The sequence below is a fragment of the Nerophis ophidion genome, linkage group LG03 (genome assembly GCF_033978795.1).
Source record: "Nerophis ophidion isolate RoL-2023_Sa linkage group LG03, RoL_Noph_v1.0, whole genome shotgun sequence".
NCBI classification, from domain to species: Eukaryota; Metazoa; Chordata; class Actinopteri; order Syngnathiformes; family Syngnathidae; genus Nerophis; species Nerophis ophidion.
In genome coordinates this window covers 20,154,993-20,180,388 of record NC_084613.1, presented here as the reverse complement: position 1 = coordinate 20,180,388, position 25,396 = coordinate 20,154,993, and the positions used below count along the sequence as shown (strand labels likewise).

Here is a 25,396-nt window from a genome sequence, read left to right as displayed (position 1 = left end):
GTTTAACATTTTTTGTCATATTTGTTGGAAGAAACCGGAAGCAAAGTCTGTTGCATGAACAACAGGAACACGCTCTCTGGTAACCGAGCAACGCAGGTAGTGATCACTGATCAGTGGGCGTGACACGCTAACAGCCAATCAATCAGGTAACAGTACCAATAATCAGGTTTGGTTGTGCCATCTTGTTGTCGGGCAGCTGATTCTTTGCTCGGAATGAGAAGAGAACGTAATAATGAATAAATTGTGGATAAAACAGGAAAAGTCACTTCGACAGTATGGCACTTTTTTTGATTTTTAAAAAGGGACCGTAGTCAGACCAATGTGATAACATTTTTGTTTTGTTTGATCATCCATTTTACTGCCGTGTTTGACAGGCATTGTTTGAAAACAATTAGGGCATGTAAACAAACATTTACAAATTATTTCGTACAGTTATATATCTGTAACTTATGGTCTGGTGCAGCTAATACCGTATTTTTCGGACTATAAGTCGCAGTTTTTTTCATAGTTTGGCCAGGGGTGCGACTTATACTCAGGAGTGACTTATGTGTGGAATTATTAACACATTACCGTAAAATATCAAATAATATTATGTCGCTCATTAAGATTCATGGGATTTATGGATTAGGAGTGACAGATTGTTTGGTAAACGTATAGCATGTTCTATATGTTATAGTTATTTGAATGACTCTTACCATAATATGTTACGTTAACATACCAGGCACCTGTTGGTTATTTATGCGTCATATAACGTACACTTATTCAGCCTGTTGGTAATTATTCTTTATTTATTTTAAATTGCCTTTCAAATGTCTATTCTTGATGTTGGGTTTTATCAAATAAATTTCCCCCAAAAATGGGACTTATACTCCAGTGCGACTTATACATGTTTTTTTCCTTCTTTATTATGCATTTTCGGCAGGTGCGACTTATACTCCAAAAAATACGATATATGTAATAATTGATATTTCTTCTCAATATGATGGTGTACTTACTGCTGCACTCTATAGCCGGGAAAATACAGTAATTTTGACAGTTGAATCTGCCTTTGCAGTGGGTTTACGGTGCATTCCATTTAGTTAGAAGTTGGAGCAAACAATGACGTCATAGGAGAGTTGTGAGCATTCCAGTTACGAGGTCGAAAACGCCACATCCACAAAAGCTATTCTTGCGCTTGCCTTGTCTAAATATAAACAATTTACGGGAAAATATGCACTCTTTCCACAACCTTCACACAGTATATGAAGAGGAAACACAGACGCTATTGCTAGCGACGTAGGACGTATATACCATAAATAAAAACAATTGTTTACAATACAGTGACGTTATCATATATAAACGTCAAACAATACATCGTATATGGCTGATGTAGTGGTACAAAGACTATCCACAAGTTTACTCAGGGCATTCAATGGATCGCAACTGCACTGTTTGGTTTGTCTCAGGAAATGTTTCGCCCCTCATCGAAGAAGTCTTCATCAGTTCATGCTCATAGATTTCGATTGGTCAGATCTAGTCTTAGACTTGGATTGGTCAGATCTAGTCTTAGACTTCAACTGGTCAGACCTAGTCTTAGACTTCGACTGGTCAGAGCTAGTCTTAGACTTCGACTGGTCAGAGCTAGTCTTAGACTTAGATTGGTCAGATCTAGTCTTAGACTTTGATTGGTCAGATTTAGTCTAGTGGCTGATGGCAATACCTCAGTAAGCTTCATCAGTTCATGCTCAAAGACTTCGATTGGTCAGATCTAGTCTTAGACTTCAATTGGTCATATCTAGTCTTAGACTTCAATTGGTCAGATCTAGTCTTAGACTTCGACTGGTCAGAGCTAGTCTTAGACTTCGACTGGTCAGAGCTAGTCTTAGACTTAGATTGGTCAGATCTAGTCTTAGACTTCGATTGGTCAGATTTAGTCTTAGACTTCGATTGGTCGGATCTAGTCTTAGACTTTGATTGGTCAGATCTAGTCTTCAGACTTCGACTGGTCGGATCTAGTCTTAGACTTCGACTGGTCGGATGTAGTCGAGCGGCTGATGCCAATACCTCAGTAGGCTTCATCAATTCATGCTCATAGACTTCGATTGGTCAGATCTGGTCTTAGACTTAGACTGGTCAGACCTAGTCTTAGACTTTGATTGGTCATATCTAGTCTTAAACTTTGCTTTGGTCGGATCAATACCTCAGTAAGCTTCATCAGTTCATGCTCATAGACCTCGATTAGTCAGATCTAGTCTTAGACTTTGACAGGTCAGAGCTAGTGTTATACTTCGACTGGTCAGAGCTAGTCTCAGACTTCGACTGGTCAGAGCTATTCTCAGACTTCGACTGGTCAGATCAAGTCTTTGACTTCGACTGGTCAGAACAAGTCTTACACTTCGACTGGTCAGATCTAGTCTTTGAACTGGATTGGTCAGATCTAGTCTACCGGCTGATGCCAATACCTCAGTAAGCTTAATCAGTTCATGCTCATAGAATTCGACTGGTCAGAGCTAGTCTTAGACTTCGACTGGTCAGATCAAGTCTTAGACTTCGACTGGTCAGATCACGTCTTAGACTTAGATTGGTCAGATTTAGTCATGGACTTCAATTGGTCAGATCTAGTCTTATACTTCGACTGGTCAGATCTAGTCTTTGAACTGGATTGGTCAGATCTAGTCTACCGGCTGATGCCAATACCTCAGTAAGCTTAATCAGTTCATGCTCATAGACTTCGACTGGTCAAATCAAGTCTTAGACTTCGACTGGTCAGATCAAGTGTTAGACTTTGATTGGTCAGATCTAGTCTAGCGGCTGATGCCAATACCTCAGTAAGCTTAATCAGTTCATGCTCATAGACTTCGACTGGTCAGATCTAGTCTTAGACTTCGACTGGTCAGATCACGTCTTAGACTTAGATTGGTCAGATCTAGTCATGGACTTCAATTGGTCAGATCTAGTCTTATACTTCGACTGGTCAGAGCTAGTCTTAGACTTCGACTGGTCAGAGCTAGTCTTAGACTTAGATTGGTCGGATCTAGTTTAGCTGCTGGTGCCAATACCTCAGTAGGCTTCATCAGTTCATGCTCATTGACTTCGACTGGTCAGATCAAGTCTTAGACTTTGATTGGTAAAATCTAGTCTAGCGGCTGATGCCAATACCTCAGTAAGCTTAATCAGTTCATGCTCATTGACTTCGACTGGTCAGAGCTAGTCATATACTTCGACTGGTCAGATCTAGTCTTTGACCTAGATTGGTCAGATCTAGTCTTAGACTTCGACTGGTCAGAGCTAGTCTTAGACTTTGACTGGTCAGATCTAGTCTTAGACTTAGATTGGTCGGATCTAGGCTAGCGGCTGGTGCCAATACCTCAGTAGGCTTCATCAGTTCATGCTCATAGACTTAGATTGGTCAGATCTAGTCTTAGACGAGATCTGACATATCGAAGTCTAAGACTAGATCTGACCAATCAAAGTCTATGAGCATGAACTGAAGAAGTCTACTGAGATAAGGGGCGAAACATCTAAGACAAACCAAACAGTCCCGTTGCGAGCAATTGACTGGCCAAAGATTACACTGACCTGGATGAATGAGAACATTCATAGACATGATCACAGGTGCCAATAAGGAATGTTATAAAAGCTTACATTATCGTTTTCATTCCGGGCAGCCATCTTTGAAGGCAACTTGGGGGTGTCAGAATGCTCTGACTTTACGTCTGGGAAATCCGACCTTAAGGGGCGATTCAGTTTGAGTTCCGACAAGAAACCCGGACTTCGCAGTATAAATTGAACGCACAATTAGTGTATACAGACACTAATACCCTCAGACTGTCTTAACTGGTGAAGCCTCCTCAGAAAAGGGGTGAACTATCTTCTAAGACAACCAGGACAGTCCAGTTGTGATTCAACAACATGAGAATATACTGAGCTGAATGAGAATATACAAAGTTCTGTTTTCCAAGTGAACGCATCCAACACTGCAGCTGCTTACCTCCAACACAGGCCCAGCCCCCAGGATGATCTGCTCCACACCGCTGGCGAAGCCCTTCTGGCTGAGGGCGGTCAGGTGATGAATGAGGAAGTTGGTGCTCTGCGTCTTGCCAGATCCGCTCTCGCCTGAGATGACGATGCACTGGTTCTTGCGACGCTGAAGCATGGCATGATAGGCCACGTCGGCCACGGCGTAGATGTGCGGCTCCAGCTTGCCCAGCGCGTGGTTGTCGTAGAGCTTGACGTACTTGGGGTTGTATATGGGCAGGAACTGGAAGGGGTTGACCACAATGAGAATACTTCCGACGTACGTGTAGATCTTCTCTTGGCGGAAACGTGCGCGCAGACTCTCCAAAAGGGCGCGCTCCGTGAGTTCCGGGAGAGCGCAGAGATCCGTCGGGGGATCGCTTCCTGCAGGTTGTGGGAGGAAACCCCGTTCCACCATGTGACGGCGCTCCTCGGTCACCCTCAGCCACATCTGCAGACTGCCGCCGTAGTGGATAGATCCGTCCAGGTTCTTTTCCCGCAGCAGGAAGCGGTAATCGTCACCGCTACCCAGGCCGCCACGGTTTTCCAGGGCGTTCCTGGGCCACAGCATCATACGCTGCACGGGGCAGTCGCCGGGATTGAGGATCCATTCCTCGCCGCCAAACTCCTTCACCTCGGCCAGCACGTAGCACTTGGTCCGCTCCAGGCGCAGCCGCTCGATGAGGCACTCGATGGCCTCGGCTGCCGTGGTGTTCTTGCGGGCACTGACAGGGCAGTAGATGGTGCCCTCTGCCAGGGAGCCCGGGTAGACCCGCAGGTTAAACTCCTGGTCCTCCAGGCGCCGCCGCATGCTGCCGCTGGCGGCGGCCATGTTGGCGCTGCTGGCGTAAATGCAGCTGCCATCTTGTAAGCTCATGGTGGCAGAGCCGGTCCCATCAGCACGGCGCTCCCTGGGGCCAGCTAGTAGGAACTCAGGACATCCCAACCTGGAAGAAGAGGAGCAAACAAAGACATTAAAAGCAGAGCCAAGCCACCACTTCAGGCAACATCCAGTCACAAGATGTCATGGCGGCGTCTTGTGTCCCATGACATCCACTCAATAGAATTTCCGCCGGGATGCCCAAGGCAATGTTTATGACGAACACAACACAAAAAAACACACACACCCGCACACAAACACTCATTCTGCTTTTTATTTGCGTTTGAAGGCGAAGAAAAAAATTAGGTTTGCAAAAGCAACTACACAAGAAAAAATGTCTCTTTTCTCGGCCTAGGCGATATTGCGATTTTATCGATACATTTTTGTTTTTTTGTTGCAGAAGGTGGTTTTTATTTTAAATCAATGTTTTTTTTATTTACTTTTAACCACCATGCGTTTCAATAGCCCTCGTCCAGTCTTTTACTTCCTTAGCAGAGATTCCATGCCCAGCAAAACATTGATAATGCTAATGCTAATGCTAACGAGAGCGAGACGTTTGTTCCAAAGAAAGGAAAAGTGTCGCCAGTGGTTTAGATTTACGGTAACAGGCGTGGAGCAAGTGACTACGGGCTGCAAAGTTTCTTTAAAAAGGGCAGCAGCTCAACAAACTTATTGGGGCATCTTAAAAAGCATTGAGCCGGGCAGGGTAAATGCAAATGTATGTGTGCTGCTGATTTATAACGCATGTATTCATGAATATAGTGATATATTACATATTACATTGTATTTACCGTTAGTACACACTAATAAGGAGCCAAGTATACTTTATAGAAAACCCTGTGTTTATTCACTTACTGAAACTAGGTAGTCATCTCAATGTTTTACTTGTTTATTTGCATACAAAGTACAATACTACATTTTTATTTACAGAAGTATTTTTTTTAAGACATAAGTTTTAAGTTTGCAAGGGATTGATCTCAATGTTGAAGATTATTATTTGCGTGTAATGCTTAATTTTTGTAACAGTAGTATTTAAGCTCTTAATTTAGATCATTTAAAATTATTGCATAAAAATGACTATTAGATCTGGTCTAAAAAGAACAACATTACACAAATTGGAATATGGCTAACAGTACTAGTTTAAAAATAAATTAAAAAATGCAAAAGTTGTTTTGAATCCTCTCTGTCATTTGTATTCATTCATTTTATTTCACTTGGACCCTCTTCTTCCTTGATGCCACTTTTCTGCTCAATGGGGGGGAAGTCAAGCCATCCGAGTCATCAAGTAACAAAACCACTGGACTTGCCCGAAGGCCTGTCAATCAACTCCAGGGGAAGATTTGTCACCTGTCAATCATTCAAAAACAGAGCTCACCATGGACAGCTCACCTCATTTTTGAGTTTGTAAAGAATAAGAAAAACCACAGAAATAATTTTGTCATACTAAAAGATATCAATCTAATCACTGCATTGAAGGCCTACTGAAATGAGATTTTCTTATTTAAATGGGGATAGCAGGTCCATTCTATGTGTCATACTTGATCATTTCGCGATATTGACATATTTTTGCTAAAAGGATTTAGTAGAGAACATTGGCGATAAAGTTCGCAACTTTTGGTCGCTGATAAAAAAGCCTTGCCTGTACCGGAAGTAGCAGATGATGTGCGCGTGACATCACCGGTGAGAGGGCTTCTTACATCCTCACATTGTTTATAATGTGAGCCACCAGCAGTAAGAGCAATTCAGACCGAGAAAGCGACGATTTCCCCATTAATTTGAGCAAGGATGAAAGATTCGTGGATGAGGAAAGTTAGAATAAAGCACTAAAAAAAAAAAAAAAAGAAGAAGAAAAGGCGACGGCTCCAGGCGGCGGCAGAGGGGTGTAATTTATTAATAAATGTAATAAATTACATTTATTACATTTATTACATTTAGTAATAAATGTAATTAGACACATTTATTACTAGGATAAGTCTGGGAAATCCCTTATCTTTCTATTGTGTTGCTAGTGTTTTAGTGAAATTAAATAGTACCTGATAGTCGGAGGGGTGTGTCCACGGGTGTCTTGAGGCCAGTTTCTGAGGGCAGTCGACGGCAGCTGCATGAACGGCGCAAACGCAGCTGATCTCCAGTAAGAGGCGAGATTTTACCACAATTTTCTCACCGAAACCTGCCGGTTGACAAGTGGTCGGGAACCATGTTCGCTTGAACGCTCTGATCCATAGTCAAGCTTCACCTCCGGGAATTTAAAAAAAGGAATCACCGTGTGTGTGTGTGGCTAAAGGCTAAAGCTTCCCAACTCCATCTTTCTACTTTGACTTCTCCATTATTAATTGAACAAATTGCAAAAGATTCAGCAACACAGATGTCCAAAATACTGTGTAATCGCGCGATGAAAAGAGACGACTTTTAGCCGCAAATGGTGCTGCGCTAATATGTCCTCTACAGTCCATGACGTCACGCGCACACGTCATCATTCCGTGACGTTTTCAACAAGAAACTTCCCGGAAAATTTAAAATTGCAATTTAGTAAACTAAACCAGCCATATTGGCATGTGTTGCAATGTTAATATTTCATCATTGATATATAAACTATCAGACTGCGTGGTCGGTAGTAGTGGTTTCCAGTAGGCCTTTAAATGGCAAATATGTCGTCGTTAAGCGATAAATGCATGTCAAATGTTGAAATATAAAGTTGAACATTAGCATAGAACCTAGCACGAACATTCAGGAAAAAGCTAAACACTGGCGCACTCGCTCTGTGGAATTCAGTGACGCAGCATCCTTGAAATGCATCTGTTGAAGATCCTTCCCGCACTTTTTTTCTTTTTTTTTTTTTTTAGGAGCCTCTAGCCTCTATCCCAGCGATGCAGCTATGCTGGGAGGAAACAGAAAGTCGGGTGTGTGTCGCAAACAAAGAGCCGGACTGTGCCCGACGAGTCCACAAGGAGACAGGAGGGGCCACTGAGAACTGCAACAACTGGTCACTTTATTCCGGCCGACGAAAGAAAACCAAAACGGAAGAATAACAAGTTGATCACAGAGAAGCATGCAGACTCTCAACGAGCTGCTCCACGGGGTGAGAGGTCAGCCTCGCAAGTCTAAACATAGACGCTACACAATCGAGGCACTTTAACGCTGACAACCAAAAGCGCTCATCGGGTTGGAGCAGTGGTTCTCAACCTTTTTTCAGTATTGTACCCCCTGTGAAAGTTTTTTTTAATTCAAGTACCCCCTAATCAGAGCAAAGCATTTTTGGTTGAAAAAAAGAGATAAAGAAGTAAAATACAGCACTATGTCATCAGTTTCTGATTTATTAAATTGTATAACAGTGCAAAATATTGCTCATTTGTAGTGGTCTTTCTTGAACTATGTGGAAAAAAAGATATAAAAATAACTAAAAACTTGTTGAAAAATAAACAAATGATTCAATTATAAATAAAGATTTCCACACATAGAAGTAATCATCAACTTAATGTGCCCTCTTTGGGGATTGTAATAGAGATCCATCTAGATTAATGAACTTAAATCTAAACATTTCTTCACAAAAAAAGAAATCTTTAACATCAATATTTATGGAACATGTCCACAAAAAAATCTAGCTGTCAACACTGAATATTGCATTGTTGCATTTCTTTTCACAGTTTATGAACTTACATGCATATTTTGTTGAAGTATTATTCAAAAAATAAATTTATAAAGGATTTCTGAATTGTTGCTATTTTTAGAATATTAACAAAAAATCTCACGTACCCCTTGGCATACCTTCAAGTACCCCCAGGGGTACGCGTACCCCCATTTGAGAACCACTGGGTTGGAGGACTGTAATAAAAAAAAAAAAAATGAAAAAAGGATATTACAGATTATCAGTTAAAGAAGCTAAATCCCTACTTCCAGTAATGGCGGATTTGTTTTCCTGGAAGGCGAGTTGACACATCCTAAAATAGCTAGAAAATAAAAACTCAGGCTCATGATCCAAAATGACACGGTTTGATTTTTGAGTCCACTTTGGAGAGAACTGTAGTCCAGTTATTACAGTAGGCACAACTGTAAGTGCCATCTGGTCTGTTGCATGTGCGTGGGTCCCTTTTTTCCAAGACTGCTTTAAACATGACTGCCAAGGATGGATACCTTTTACAGTTGAGCCGATACGGTCCCTTGTGTGCGTTGATGCAGTCATAAATCAAAATGTCTAATTTGGTATTCAGCATTCGCCATTGAGCTGATGATAATTACTGTGCTGTTCAGTTGTTATATCTTGTTTTCTTAACACTACTCAGTATCACTTGCAAATATGCATTCATTTCAGTTTGTAGGTCTTTGGCATAAGTTCAATGTGCCAGTCGTGTCTTATGTTAAGTCCTACAAAGTGTCTGTACTGTAAGTATTGCACTTATTACACACTAGCTGTTTGATGATAACATGCATCCTAGTTGTAGTTTTTATTACCAATGTTTAGATCGCATGACCCATGCCTGTATGTCCCGGTTTCCAAAAGCTTCATTTTGCATGCTTCTTGAAGACTTAGAGTGTTGCCATTTTGAAGACATCGCCTGCCTGCTCAGTGGCCTTGTGGTTAAAGTGTCCGCCCTGAGATCGGTAGGTCGTGAGTTCAAACCCCGGTCGAGTCATACCAAAGACTATAAAAATGAGACCCATTACCTCCCTGCTTGGCACTCAGCATCAAGGGTTAGAATTGGGGGTCAAATCACCAAAAATTATTAAAGTGTGGGGGCCACTACTGCTGGTCACTGCTCCCCTCACCTTACTGTGTGTGAACAAGGGGATGGGTCAAATGCAGAGGACAAATTTCACCACACCAAGTGTGTGACAATCATTGGTACTTTAAATTTTAACTTTAACTTCCCTGTGCAGTACAGTACACACACAGCGCAGCCATTTTTAAGAGGTGGAGCCCCTTACATCACAACTAAATTTAACTTTTCTGCATAATTTTATTCTCTCACGGCATCCATCACACAGCTATGTAAACATTGACCCACTCTGCTTTGTATCAAAGCCTCATCTTCCTGGAGCTGCTGTAATTACCCCTATGTCACTGGAAAGCACGCAGTCACTACCTTAAGAAACCACTGGAATTACTTTGTGGCAGTTCAAGATTCTGGGTGATTTAAAATAGTATCTAAAATCCTATTGCTTGTTACAGCTATGTCGTTAAACGTCTTTAAAAAATCATTAAGAAACATTTCACGGGCGCAGTTTGCCTACGTCTAAGAATTGACTCCAGCAGTCTGTAACACATATGTTGCAACTTCACTTTTGTGTCGTTGTGTTACTTTCAACTATTGTTCAATGACATCACCGTCCAGCTATTGATTTAGGGGCCGCACCCTGCTATACAATCAGCCACCAAGGGAGCATCTGTTTCCATGGTTACCGCTGTGATATAAATCAATTTGAGGCACTGGACCTTTAAAAGCCACACTCACTTGTGACCACTGAACATGGATCATCGCATCCGCTTTGTTGTATTTTCTCTTTGTATTATTTTCACATATCCATATCATATTCCATGTGTGATTATGATATAACAATTTGAATAAAGTTTCCATGTGTGATTATGATATGCAGTGGGGCAAAAAAGTATTTAGTCAGCCACCGATTGTGCAAGTTCTCCCACTTAAAATGATGACAGAGGTCTGTAATTTTCATCATAGGTACACTTCAACTGTGAGGACAGAATGTGGAAAAAAAATCCAGGAATTCACATTCTAGGAATTTTAAATAATTTATTTGTAAATTATGGTGGAAAATAAGTATTTGGTCAACCATTCAAAGCTCTCACTGATGGAAGGAGATTTTGGCTCAAAATCTCATTCTTTCCTTGACACAGATCGATCGTCCTGTCCCCTTAGCAGAAAAACAGTCCCAAAGCATGATGTTTCCAGCCCCATGCTTCAGAGTAGGTGTGGTGTTCTTGGGATGCAACTCAGTATTCTTCTTCCTCCAAACACGACAATTTGAGTTTATACCAAAAAGTTATATTTTGGTTTTATCTGACCACATGACAATCTCCCAATCCTCTTCTGCATCATCCATGTATCCATTTTGGTATAAACTCAACTCGTTGTGTTTGGAGGAAGAAGAATACTGAGTTGCATCCCAAGAACACCATACCTACTGTGAAACATGGGGGTGGAAACATCATGCTTTGGGGCTGTTTTTCTGTTAAGGGGACAGGACGATTGATCCGTGTTAAGGAAAGAATGAATGGGGCCATGTATCGTGAGATTTTGAGCCAAAACCTCCTTCCACCAGTGAGAGCTTTGAATAGTTGACCAAATACTTATTTTCCACCATAATTTACAAATAAATTCTTTAAAATTCCTAAAATGTGAATTTCTGGATTTTTTTTTTCACATTCTGTCTCTCACAGTTGAAGTGTACCAATAATGAAAATTACAGACCTCTGTCATCATTTTATGTGGGAGAACTTGCACAATCGGTGGCTGACTAAATACTTTTTTGCACCACTGTATATATGTGAATAAAGTATATGCGTCACTGTTTGATTCCCATCAAGATGCAGATTATAAGAGAGGCATCACTATGAAAACGGTGTTAAAGAGATTAAACACGCAGCTAAGTTATGTCATCAATGGTGGCTTTGTGGTGGGCGGAGCTTAACGTGTGGCTAATGGCTCCAACGTTTTCATTGATCTTTCAGTTTCTAGTACATGTTTGAGCCTCTGTGGGCCAATAGTCAATATCAGCATTAAAACAGTCAATAAAGAGTAGAGCTCTGCATCATATGATTTTTAAAAAGTTATTGTAACGTATTTTTATGGGTTTGCCTATTTGTGATGTTAAGTTCCTGTTATAAGCTGTTGTACAGTATATGCCTTGAGCTCTTATTTTGAAGGCGCTAAGAGCGGAAGTGGTGACACTTGTGTTGGAGTGGAGTTTTTGAAAAGGAAGGAAAAAAAAAATATATATATATATATATATATATATATATATATATATATATATATATATATATATATATATATATATTTTATTTTATTTTATTTTTTTTGTGTTAACCGGCTGTGTTATTTTTGCATGAGGACGTTTCTTTTTGTATGAGTGGAGGTATGTCACCTATTTTTATGGGCTTGCCTATTTGTGTTATTAAGTTCCTGTTATAAGCTGTTTATACAGTATATGCTTTGAGCTCTTATTTTGAAGGCGCTAAGAGCGGAAGTGGTGACACGTGTGGTGGAGCGGAGTTTTTGAAAAGGAAGGAAAATAAAGGTGGTCCTCGTGTAAAACTGGAGCCTCTGTGTTTGTTACTTTGTAGTTTTATACACTATAGGCGACATATATAAACCTTCGGTTACATTATCATTGATATTATTATAGGTAGGAGTTTATATAAAAAAAATAGATTTTCAAATTAATAGCAATTCCTATTAATTTATAAAAATAAAAAATACACTTTTTTTTTCCAAACTGTCCTGTCCAGCCACACTGGCTATTTATTATGTAGATGTAAACTATGTTGGATACTTCTCCTGTTGCCTTATTTGTATTTGACTTCATTAAATGAAACGGATGGATGGATGGATGGATGGAAATGTTTGGGAGGCATTTTATCAGACAAAACAAGTTTTCTTTTAAGTAATATAAAAATTGATCATAGCAGTTTCTTTATTTTATGGAGGAATTTAGTTAATCATAGAACTGGCATCCAATGTTTTAAAATGTATTGATTTTGACTCCAGAATTGTTTTGAATCCAGAGTCAATTTCTGAATTAAATTGTTACTCCCAAGAATTGAATCGCATCATGTGGTGCCCAAAGATTCATTTAGTTTTTGCTTTCTTGCTAATATTTTGACAAGGTTCTTGTATATTTTCTCAGTTATGACACGGCCAAACATGTGCGTAACAGACTAGTCGGTTTCAGTGTTGCCAACTCCTTAGCAAGGAAAGTAACTAGTGGCTGTCCTTAAAGTTGCTTGATGACGTCATCAACTCACTTGCATAATTTATAGCAATGGGGACTGTAGGAAAGGTACAAAAGTGAGTTTAAAACAATGATCATTGTGATTAAAACTGCAGATTACCTATCTTCTTTTGATTATTAGCTGTTGTTTTTAATCAATTTTGTTAGAGTATCAAATTTGATTAAAATGATGGAGGATTGTATCTATATTATTACTATATATAATATTCAACCTTTTATCTACAATAAAAGGGAGGAAAGCGCTATACAAGTACAATCCATTTACCATGTACCAATTACCATGTCTAGTGACTGGCTCATTAACATGAACGATGGAATTGGGACGTTGCAGTGATTTCATATTAGCTTGACATGACAGTGAAGATATATTTACATCTCGCTATTTAAACCAAGGCGCAAACAGTGGCAGCTTTGAGCTAGCTTGTGAAATGTTCTACTTTTGTCACAGAGAGACACACACATGCAGATGATTACGAGGTGAATACGTGACTGAGGCTGTGTACAGTAGGCAAATCAAGTTACCTTATTTTTTGTACGATAAGGAGTACTTGAAATCATTTAATTTTCTCAAAAATTGACAGCATGGCTTATACCCCGGTGCGCCTAATGTACGGAATAATTTTGGTTGTGCCTACTGACCTCGAAGCTATTTTATTTGGTATATGGTGTAACGATAAGTGTGACCAGTAGACGGCAGTCACACATAAGAGATACATGTAGACTGCAATATGACGCCAGTAAACAACACCAAAACTTTAAATGTTCCAATGAGAATATAGAACATTCCACACCCCCCCCAATGACTGTCAGGCTTGTCCCTGACAGTTTTGGTCTATGTCTTAGTTTTTCCTCTGCATTTGTCTTTAGTTCCTTTCAGCACTCTTATTTTGGTTCTGTTTCCTGTTTGTCTCCCTGAGTGCTGTGTAACCCTCAGTTGTGGCTGATTGGCACCTGGCCACACCTGATATCAATCAGCCAGCCACTATTTAAGACCTGTTTTCTCCTCCAGTCAGGGCTGGATTATTGTCGTGTCAATGTCATTTTCTACTTGTCATTCCTACTGGTCGTGTTATTGCAGCGTAGCGGTAAGCTATATTTGGTAGATGTTTGTAGCTTACTGTTTTTTGTTCCCTGATTCCGATTTGTTTGTTCATAATCCTTAGTTTGTTATATCCGCCCACGTGCGTGTTTTTTTGTTTGTACCTTTTGTTTGTTCTAGTTCTAGTCTTTTAAATTAAACTATGTTTTCCTGCAAAATGCCTCCCTCCTTCTCTGCATCTCAGGGTTCGACAACAACTAATACCTCTGACAGACTGTTTTGACTGCTGGACTCTAGGAAGAGTTTCCGCAGCCTCCGAAGCAGAACCTCCAGGTTCTGTAACAGCTTCTTCCCTCAGGCCGTAAGACTCTTGAACGCATCATAACTATTTCTCAATTCCCCCCAAAATGGATTAACTCGCTGGAATAAAAAGACAATATAACATACATCCATAAACCTGGATTCATATGCAAAAGTTCAATATATTTTTCTGTACAGTAATCTATTTATTTATATCTACACCTTAATACTTTTTTATCCTACACTACCGTGAGCTAATGCAACAAAATGTTGTTCTTATTTGTACTGTCAAGTTCTAATTTGAATGACAATAAAAAGGAAGTCTAAGTCTAAGTCTAAGGTAATTATAAATCTGTCAAAATGTTTTAGTTTGTCTTTAGTAAGCTATTGTCGCCGCATTACAGCTACCGTAGTCAGACATACTGTGTTTCAACATACATACATCCATTTTCTACCGCTTGACCCTTCTCAGCTGCATTCGGGTGGAAGGCAGCGTACACTCTGGACAAGTCGCCACCTCATAACAGGGCCAACACAGATAGACAGGCAACATACAAGTATTATTATGGCATGTGTATAAAAAAACGCAAAATGGCACTTCTTAGCAGACATATTATCTGGTGTTTTGTTTTGCAATATTATACAAAACCAGCTCTTTTTACATTCTGGTACCTGCTGATGTGTATTTGGGACATGCGTAAGTCCTGAAAATGTTCGCGTGTCCGCCATTGTATCCCAGCTTCTTCTTTTTCTCTATCTTCTTGTTGTGGGGCATTTATCCTCCACAGTGGCCATTTCTAATATAAAGTTGCGTAAAGTTCTAACTTATATCTGTCAGTATACTCGCTATGGAAGCGCTAAAGGTTTACATCATTCACCCATGAAACTTTAGTTTTTAGAGAGTTCCGGTCGGATGGGTTTTCAAGGGACACATTTTTGGCGTTGTTGTTGTTGCACTAGTGAGCCATGGATCAGCAGATACTGCTCCGGTATTAAGTAAAGTCTGAATGCCATTAAAACAGTTAGCTCCATCTATAGACATTTCTTCCACTCCCGTCCTTGCACGCCACATTGGTACAACAAGGATGACGGTGAAAAGACGCTGTCAAAGTGGAGCCAAGTAAATAAGACCCACCCACAAAGCGATTGTCAGAAAGTGACTTGAAGATGGTCTGTAAAACATAATCTATGCCACATTTTGACTAAAAAAAAAACACCATTACATGATATGTAGACCACAGGGAAGTGTTTTAAAATTAGAAAAAAAAATCATAATATGACCCTTTTAATGCGTCTTATAACACAGTGCGCCTTTTCTATGAAAATAGACCTAAATAGACCCGATCAACGGCAGTGCCCCTTATAATCCGGTGCACCTTATGGTCCGGAAAATACGGTAGGTGATTTATTTAGGTGTGAAAGTAAAGAAACATTCGCATTTGACATTCCAGTCCAAACTTCCGGCTAGGAACTCGGAAATTCTGACTTCCCACTACAAATGGAATGTAACATAAAAGAAAAATCCAGATGACAAATGATCTACACGTGCGACCCTCTGCAATTCTCTCCCCGTGAGGATATCCACACCGCTTGCAGCACCCATCACTGCCTGTTTTTTTTAAGTCTCCAAGACTCAAAAAAAAGTCTCCAGGACAAAAAACAGTCTCCAATAACACCGGAAGAAGTGGCTAGATTTGTTTCCATATGAGTTGGGAAATTGTGTTAGATGTAAATATAAACGGAATACAATGATTTGCAAATCATTTTCAACCCATATTCAGCTGAATGCACTACAAAGACAACATATTTGCTGTTCAAACTGATAAACTTTTTTTTTTTTTTTGCAAATAATCATTAACTTTAGAATTTGATGCCAGCAACACGTGAAAAAGAAGTTATGAACGGTGGCAAAAAATACTGATAAAGTTGAGGAATGCTCATCAAACACTTATATGGAACATCCCACAGGTGTGCAGGCTAATTGGGAACAGTTGGGTGCCATGATTGGGTATAAAAACAGCTTCCATGAAATGTTAAGTAATTCACAAAAGGATGGGGTGAGGGTCACCACTTTGTAAGCAAATTGTCGAACAGTTTTAGAACAACATTTCTGAACGAGCTATTGCAAGGAATTTAGGGATTTTACCATCTACGGTCCGTAAAATCATCAAAAAGGTTCAGAGAATCTGAAGAAATCACTGCATGTAAGCGGTGATATTACTGCATCAAAAACCGACATCAGTGTGTAAAAGATATCACCACATGGGCTGAGGAACACTTCATAAAACCACTGTCAGTAACTACAGTTGGTCGCTACATCTGTAAGTGCAAGTTAAAACTCTACTCTGCAAAGCCAAACCCATTTATCATCAATATCCTGAAACGCTGCCAGCTTGGCTGGGCCCGAGCTCACCTAAGATGGACTGATGCAAAGTGGAAAGGTGTTCTGTGATCTGACGAGTCCACATTTCAAATTATATTTTGAAACAGAGGACGTGGTGTCCTCCAGAACAAAGAGGAAAATAACCATTCGGATTGCTGTAGGCGCAAAGTTCAAAAGCCAGCATTGGTGATGGTATGGGGGTGTATTAGTGCCAAAGGCATGTGTAACTTACACATCTGTGAAGGCACCATTAATGCTGAAAGGTCCATACAGGTTTTGGAACAACATATGTTGTAATTCAAGCAACGTTATCATGGACGCCCCTGCTTATTTGAGCAAGACAATGTCAAGCCACGTGTTACAACAGCGTGGCTTCGTAAAAAAAGAGTGTGGGTACTTTCCTGGCCCGCTTGCAGTCCAGACCTGTCTCCCATCGAAAATGTGTGGCACATTATGAAGCGTAAAAGACGACAGCGGAGACCCTGGACTGTTGAATGACTGAAGCTCTACATAAAACAAGAATGGGAAAAAAATTCCACTTTTAAAGCTTTAACAATTAGTTTCCTCAGTTCTCAAACGTTTGTTGAGTGTTGTTGAAAGAAAAGGTGATGTTACACAGTGGTGAACATGTCCTTTCCCAACTACTTTGGCACGTGTTGCAGCCATGAAATTCTAAATTAATTATTATTTGCAAAAAAAAAATAAAGTTTGAGTTTGAACATCAAATATCTTGTCTTTGTAGTGCAATCAATTGAAAATGGATTGAAAAGGATTTGCAAATCATTGTATTCCGTTTATGTTTACATCTAACACAATTTCCCAACTCATATGGAAACAAGGTTTGTAGATGTTGACCAAAAATAGTAGCCAAGGGGATTGAAAAGTCGTCAGATTTAGCGACAAGGTCGCCGAGTTGGAAACATTGGCTGGTTTGCCGCGTACCTTTCCGCAGAATCGCGTACCCATCAATAAATCTCATGAGAACTTTATGGTGCATGGAACATATTAATTGCATTTACCGTATATTTCAGAGTATAAGTCGCTCCAGAGTATAAGTCGCACCTGCCGAAAATGCATAATAAAGAAGGAAATAAACATATATAAGTCGCACTGGAGTATAAGTCGCGTTACAACGGGTAGGAGAAAATAACAGAAAACGGAAAAACAAAAGAAGGCGAGTGCACCAGTAAATGCACAAGACAAGCAAATTCTCTTGTATCGGGAACAACAGGTGTACATGAAGCAATATGCAAATATGAAATATGAGAATGATTGGAAACTTTATAAAGGTGTGTCCCAATTGCCAATCAGGCAGCAGGTGTGGAAGCCTGTAAATACTACAAAATAAGGGTACAGGACAGGAACTAAAATACCACACACGGAGAAAAAGCAAACAAAAGGTCCAAAACAGTTACAAGGTTGTAACTACTTGGTATTGGATCGATACCCACATTTGTAGTATTACCCAAAACTAATGTAAAGTATCCAAACAAAATACTTATAAGTGTTTATTATATTTTAACAGAAATGTAAATAGCAAAATGTTACAACAGATTGTAGTTAAATATTAATAGTAAATTAACAAGAAGAATAATAGTTCAACAAAAATAACACCGCTGGAAATGAGGCAATATGTTACCTCATACATCAGCAACTAAATTAGAAGCATTTGTAACTCCTTTTCTAATGTTTCATTATCTTTTCCATAACAAATAATAAATAATTATTGCAGGAAACTGCAATGTATATATATCACGATATAAATTTTAGGCCGTATCGCCCATCGCTAGGGTGCGAGTGTGTTTATTTGTGTGGTTACCAGCCGTGTGTCCACAAATGAGACAATGATGACGTGAGCCGGGACTGGGAATAACTAAAAAGGCCATTAAGCTGCCACCTCTGTGTTTAAAAAAAGCAGAAGAGGAGGAAATGAAATGAAAAAACTGTGTTTTATATTTAGCAGCAAACATTTTAAAGCTCGCAAACACATCATAAAACATCAAACCTTTTTAAGGGCACAAAGTCTCTAATTAGTCATGTTTTGGGACTTGACTTGAGGTTCTACTAAGGGGTCAGTTAGAATTCTCTAGTGCATTTTTCTCCCTAGCGGAACAGGAATTGGGGAACAGCTGCAGGCAAATATGTGGATGACCTCATTGCTGCCAAACGCCAGGGCTGCTTTTGGTGTCCGCGGCGTGACAACGCAAACGTAAAAATACATTTAGAGGATGTATTGCGCGAAGTGTGGCATGCTGGAAGGCCATGTAGGATGGACCGTAAATCACAATGAGTCAGAATAATCTGAGGATGCGTGTGGTTTGACTTGATGAGGTCATCGTGGATTTGCATTATTGCCCCTGACACATTTGGAAAAAAGTATATTTGAGGAGAAAACATTAAAAACAAAACACTGTAGCGTCCTGGCAGATGGAGAATTCTGTAATTTCCGACTGTCTATTTTTATATATATATATATATACACATATATATATATATATATATATATACATATATATACAGTATATATATATATATATATATACATACACACATATACATATATATATATACATATATATATATACACACACACACACACATATATATGCATATACATGCATATGCATATATATGTATGCATATGCATATATATGCATATATGCATGCATATATATGTATATGCATAGAAAATATGTGTATCCATACATATGTATATATATGTGTGTGTGTGTGTGTGTGTGTATATTTGTATATTTATATATATATATATATATATATATATATATATATATGCTTCATAACCAGAAGTTAGGAAGCAAGGTTGGTTGCATCAGCAAAGATACTGCCACGCTGATAACCTACCAAAACAAGAAGTGATCACTGAGCAATGGAAGTGACATGCTAACAACCAATCGCTTAACAGTTTCAAGTTAGGTTGCACCAATCTTGTTGTCTGGTGGTTGGCTCTTTGCACGGAGAGAGAAGAGAAAGTAAAAATGAAGAAATTGTGGTTAAAACCGTAAAAATCACCTAGACAGTATGGCAGGTTTTTTTGTTTTTTTTGGGTTTTTTTTTTTTTACATCTTGTTTGTTCACTATGCGGGTATATGGAAACAACATGTAGGGACTAAACATAACGTGCTACTTTAAAATAAGAGTAATTTTATCCAATAATAATTACTGCATAACCTAAATTCCTTTCCATACTTAAATAAGAATATTAGACCAAAATATATGTTACACAGCAGTAACTTTCTGGCACTAAACATGCGGAAAATATTTCTTAGGTTTCTCTATATTTACATGTTCACGCTTTGCACTATTTTGTTACACTTCATTCGCGGCTGTGTTGGAGCCACTATGGATTGAACTTTCACAGTATCATGTTAGACCCGCTCGACATCCATTGCTTTTGGTCCCCTAGAGGGGGGGGGGGGTTGCCCACATCTGAGGTCCTCTCCAAGGTTTCTCATAGTCAGCATTGTCACTGGCGTCCCACTGGATGTGAATTCTCCCTGCCCACTGGGTGTGAGTTTTCCTTGCCCTTTTGTGGGTTCTTCCGAGGATGTTGTAGTCGTAATGATTTGTGCAGTCCTTTGAGAAATATGTGATTTGGTGCTATATAAATAAACATTGATTGACATTGAAGCATTTCTTACATATTCCTTTTTTTTGCACCTTCATTTTAAGAGGTTATTGTTTAGTGTTCAATGTGAATTTACAATTGTGTTCACATTGTTTTGAGTGTTTTCCATGCTTGTGTTGACATTTCCTTTCATTTTTGCTTTGATAGCTAAGGGGATTACAATCAGAGGAGGGTAAACTTGAAATAAAATAAAGTTTACTTAAATTATTTTTAATTTAATTTCAATTTATTTATATTTATTATATTTTTCTCCCGGTCCTTATTTACGATAGGTCATAAAAAAAATATCAGTCATTACCGATATTGACCGATATGAAACACTTATACCAGGATACAGTTTTCAGCCGTATCGCCCAGCCCTACTTGAACATGACAGTTTATCGGTTTTTCGATGCGTTCACACTTGCCTCACTCAGGCAGTCTCGGTCCTTCTTTCTGGTCCTGGACTGAGTTCACATCTAACCAAAGAAACCAGACTAGACCAGTAAGCAGACTTAAGACCAAGATTAGAAGTGTAAACACACCCTGAGTCATCTTAAGATGACTCAAAGGCGCAATGCAGGAAGACAACCCAGCCTGCTGGAGGTCTGGGACTTCCCAGCTAAAGCCACTTAGCAAAACCGCTGACTTCATTTCAAAGGCCACTGGGACAAGTTGGCGCTTTCAACTATGAAATGTCTGACTGCACAACTTGGAAATTGTGAGATGAGTTTGGTGAGATGAGTTTGGTGCGTCCAAGACGTCCAAGACGTTCACCGACAGACCAGAGGAATCTGCAAGGTCTGTGTTTAGCTGGATTGTTGTCTGGGCCGCAGCCCAACACGCTCCAGGAGAGGAGAGAGAGAAGATGGTCAGACAGAAAGAATGATCGTAGAGCCTCATGACGACAACAAGCTCCACCTCGGACACACAACATTAACCTTCAGAAGACCAGTTGTTGCTTTCTTTGGACTAGTTTGCTGCTGTAATGTCAGCATAAACTTATGTCGTTGTTCATTAGCGGTTCTTTGGCAGCAAAGCCTTCAAAGAGCCAATCAAGGTCCTCCTTTTTCTGCTTCTCCCCTCACACAAAACAACACTGTGGTCTCTTTCACTTCCACCTCAGCGGTCACTTCCTGTGCGGGCCATCGCACTTCCTCTTTGTCTTCTGAGTCACCCTAGGCCGAGCATGAGCCGAACTATCAACAAACTAAGCTACGAATGCGGCTACCTCAAGATGGTTTGTAGCTGATATATGTCCGCAGCGGGAAATGGGAGGTCCAAATGAATCAATACATATCAATAAATCAATAAAATATTGTGCAAATGCCAACCTTGAATAAATGGTATCAGTATCAGCCCATGATATGTCAAAAGGCATTAATAAATCATGTTATTTTCAAATACCTTTATAACTGATAACAGTAGTTCAGCTGGGATATACTCATTTCAAAATTAGATTTACAGCCCTGAAATATTGTTATTGTTTTAATTTCGATACCCCGTCCACCGTTTGATCAATTAGAAAGTCTGTGAGTGTGTCACATCCAAGTTGCCAGTCAAGCACCGCCATCTTTGTTGAGCTACTGCCACTGGTAAAGTTACTAAACATGTCAGACCTCAGTCAATCTAAAAGGCATCGTTACGTTTCTCAACTTATTCATGACAAAGCCAGAAACAAAACAAGGATTTGTATCGGGGATGCCTTTGAAAGATGGAGACAATTGAAGGCAGAGAAGATTTTTTCTTCTGACGCCAAACTTGCTAATTTCCTTCTTGATAGGTAAGTTAGGCATTTACCTTTTCTTATTTCTTGTAATAAATGGAAATAGACTTTTGGTATGTAAACTATATTGTCCAATACAGTCTATGACCTTGTCTAACAAAGCTAGTATGTTCGTGCAACAAATGCTTAGCATGCTCGCCCGATCAATGACACATCGACATATAGGCTAACGGGAAAAATGTATTCCCGTTAGCCTGTATGTCGATCAGTCATCCAACTGACAGGGCAAAATATATTTTGAACAAATAAAACCTATGGGGATATGCGTAGTGTCAGTGCTTATTTTGTTCTCAATATACTGACATGCTGAGGGAGTGCGTTCCAACATTAACGCGGCTAATTGCGGTTTCTGGTTCTGTATGTGTATTAGACACATATAGGGTGGCATTTGCTTGGCACGATATAATGCCTTACATGAGATGATTTTCCTCTGTGTGTAATGACATGGTAGTAGGCTTAATGGTATGCGTAACGTGGTTTTTGCGTAACGGTGGGTTGTCTCATAGCATCGAACTGAAAGATGGTGATGTGCCGAAATGGAAGAGAATGCAGGGCATCAGGTTGGCTGCAACATGGAGTTATGCTGAACGAAATTTAGCAGTTATTTTCCTGTTGGCCTTGGCTCGCTATCAAAGTAGACCTAAGCGATATATATTATATATAATCAATTCGATGATGGTCCGTGCGGTCAAACTAGACATTTTAGCAAGGTAATGCAAACAATCTATCCTGACTCCCGATAAAAATATTGCTGCGTAACTTTACAAATACAGTTGGCTAATTGACATTAGTAAAATTTGGCATAATTACTTAGTAAATCATCTTGCAAGAATCATAAACAAGAGAAACCTACAGCATAGGACTCGTCGATTGCCATTTGAAGTTCCTTGGATTAGGATTCAGATTCGGCTGTGTATCTGTAAACCTCAGTAATGGAGAGTGGTAGGGACTACAGAATTTTGACCGTGATTGCAGTATCATTTCTGGCCACATTACTCCAGATGGCTCCTTCAACAGAAAACAGGTTTTGTTTGTTTTGAGTGGCTGGACATGAAAGATAAAAAACAAAAAGGAAGGGAAAAAAAAATAAATAAGATTTTTTTATATCAGTTAGGAATCGTTACAAGTCAGAATTTTGATTCTTTCGAAAAAAGTTTTGATGGTGACTAGGCCTGAGCCGATAGTCAATAAATCTAACGATAAATGAAAATGAAATTGAAATACTTCGCCGGCATCGATAAAATTGCTATGTCCTTGTATGATTTTGTTTTCTTTGTCTCCTGTTTCAAACAGGGAGAAATAGGTCTCACTGTGTGCATCGCTCTCAACACCTGAATGTCTTCATTTAACAATCGAATTAACAGAACGCATTGAGCCCTCGTTTTTAGTTGTTCACAATCTTTGTTTTGGTGGGCGGAGAGCAGGACTAGCAGCTTTACACACACACAGGAAACATGCCCCTCCGTACTCGTGACTCGCTAGTGAGAAGTGCCACAAAGCAACAAAAATTAAGAGGAAAAATATGGTTATGTCCCGTTATGTCAAATGCCCTGTTGTGGCAATATTACAGCTTCAAACCAAGTGGGCAATATGAGCCCATCAACAAGGAGGTACGAACGAGAAAATAGTTTTTCCAACTGAATAAAAAAAAGCATTCTAAGATGTTCAATATTGAAAAAGTGAAATTTTTGCTTTTAGGAGTGAGAATCTTTTTTTGTTTTGTTTCTGTATTTACAAAGGATAACTAACAGTTATTTACCTCCAATTACAGTACAGTGGTAAGCAATTTTACAGTAGAGGAATAGTAGTTCATATTATTTTAAATAGTTAGATGCAATATTTTTAGGTATTATGATTACATTACATTATAATCACTTTATAGTTTTTATCGTTTATTTCTTCAGTTAAAGAGCATGATATAGACAAAAGATCCGAGTCTGTTTGGTAAGAATAAAAACATTTCGCCCATCCCCGCATTCTCCGTCGTGACTATAAATAGCATCAGTTGCCTATAAAATTGTTTTAAGTTCACCTCTGCATGACATCGTATCCTTATTAACGTTTAAAAAAAACAAAGAAACAAGAAAGAATTATGGATCAACTTACAACAAAGCATTAACTTTAACATTGTTTTTTAGTCTGTAACGAAAATATTTAAAGTGCATCAATTTGCCTAAATAAAAAAAAAATTACATAAAAACTCGTTAAACTATAACATGTTTTGACCAAATCGAACCATTAGATACTGAAAAAAAATCAATAAATAATAATACATTGAAATGGATTAACAACATTAACTCAGGAGCACAATATATACAACAAACCTGCAAAAAGACAAAAATAAATAAAATATTTTGTCTTACTTCACTCGTTATTTTCGCAGTTCTTTGCATTCATACGTATGAAATATAAAAATCACAAATAGAATCAAAACAACAATTTGTTTTTTTTTCTCAAAAATCGCGCATCCCCAAATCACACACATCACACTTCTGGGCAAACGGTCCTGCTTCATCATTATTTTTGGGCCTCAAAGCAGACGCCCGGCCCCAGCCATCATTCTGCAGGTTGCCATGGCAACAGCCCTGGCTCAGTCACCCTTTTTTCGTCCCCAATGGCGATGCTGTACTGATCACACAGGAGCATCGTGCAGACAGGGAAATCCTTCAGATGTTTGATGTCGAGTTAAAAAAAGCCACTGGTGTTACGTTCCAAAACCGTACTGACGACATGTGGCTGACATTGAATATATATATATATATATATATATATATATATATATATATATATATATATACATACAGTAGACATACATCTACAGTATGTGTTTAAATATTGTGCTCCCTACATATCTGTGCGTGTGTGTGTGTGTGTGTGTGTGTGTGTGTGTGTGCGTGCGTGTGTGTGTGTGAGAGAGAGAGAGAGAGGGAGAGAGAGAGAGAGAGAGAAAGTATCAATGACATGGATTAAGAACACTCCATTTAGTTCCAAGAATGCATCCATTTAGCACATCCCTCGCAAGGATGCGCCTCGGGGCACGACGACTCAACAGACACACACCATCTTCATCATCATCATCATCATCATCCTCATCATCTTCTTCAAGCTGTGTGCAAAAAAGCTCATCATGTCGTGAACATGTATCCATCTCTTTTAACATGTCAGCATTCCAACCTAACAACGCTCCGGCATGAATAATGCGCAGCCTCCTCATCAATAAGTCATCGATTTAAAGCACGTGTGCGCGTCCAGTGCGGATTTACATGGTTAACAAAAAATAATAAATAAATAACAAACTAAAAAACACGCACTGAGCTCCTCTACACAGTAAATACGAGTGTTGTACCGATTCCAAAATGTATTTCGACACTTTAATACTGTTCAAAATAAAGGGGATGACATAAAATTTCAGTATT

The 25,396-nt window shown here is 39.3% G+C and overlaps 1 protein-coding gene across 7 annotated transcripts in view; it reads right to left on the bottom strand.

Moving 5' to 3' along the window:
• Positions 1-25,396, bottom strand: part of LOC133549287 (unconventional myosin-IXa-like) — a 244,584-nt gene that overhangs the window by 185,308 nt on the left and 33,880 nt on the right. For all 7 annotated transcript variants that reach the window (XM_061894536.1, XM_061894538.1, XM_061894541.1 and 4 more), the window contains exon 2: positions 3,971-4,943. In XM_061894536.1, coding sequence (XP_061750520.1) covers positions 3,971-4,873 — 903 coding nt within the window. In that variant the 5' untranslated portion in view covers positions 4,874-4,943. The remainder of the gene's footprint in view (positions 1-3,970; positions 4,944-25,396) is intronic.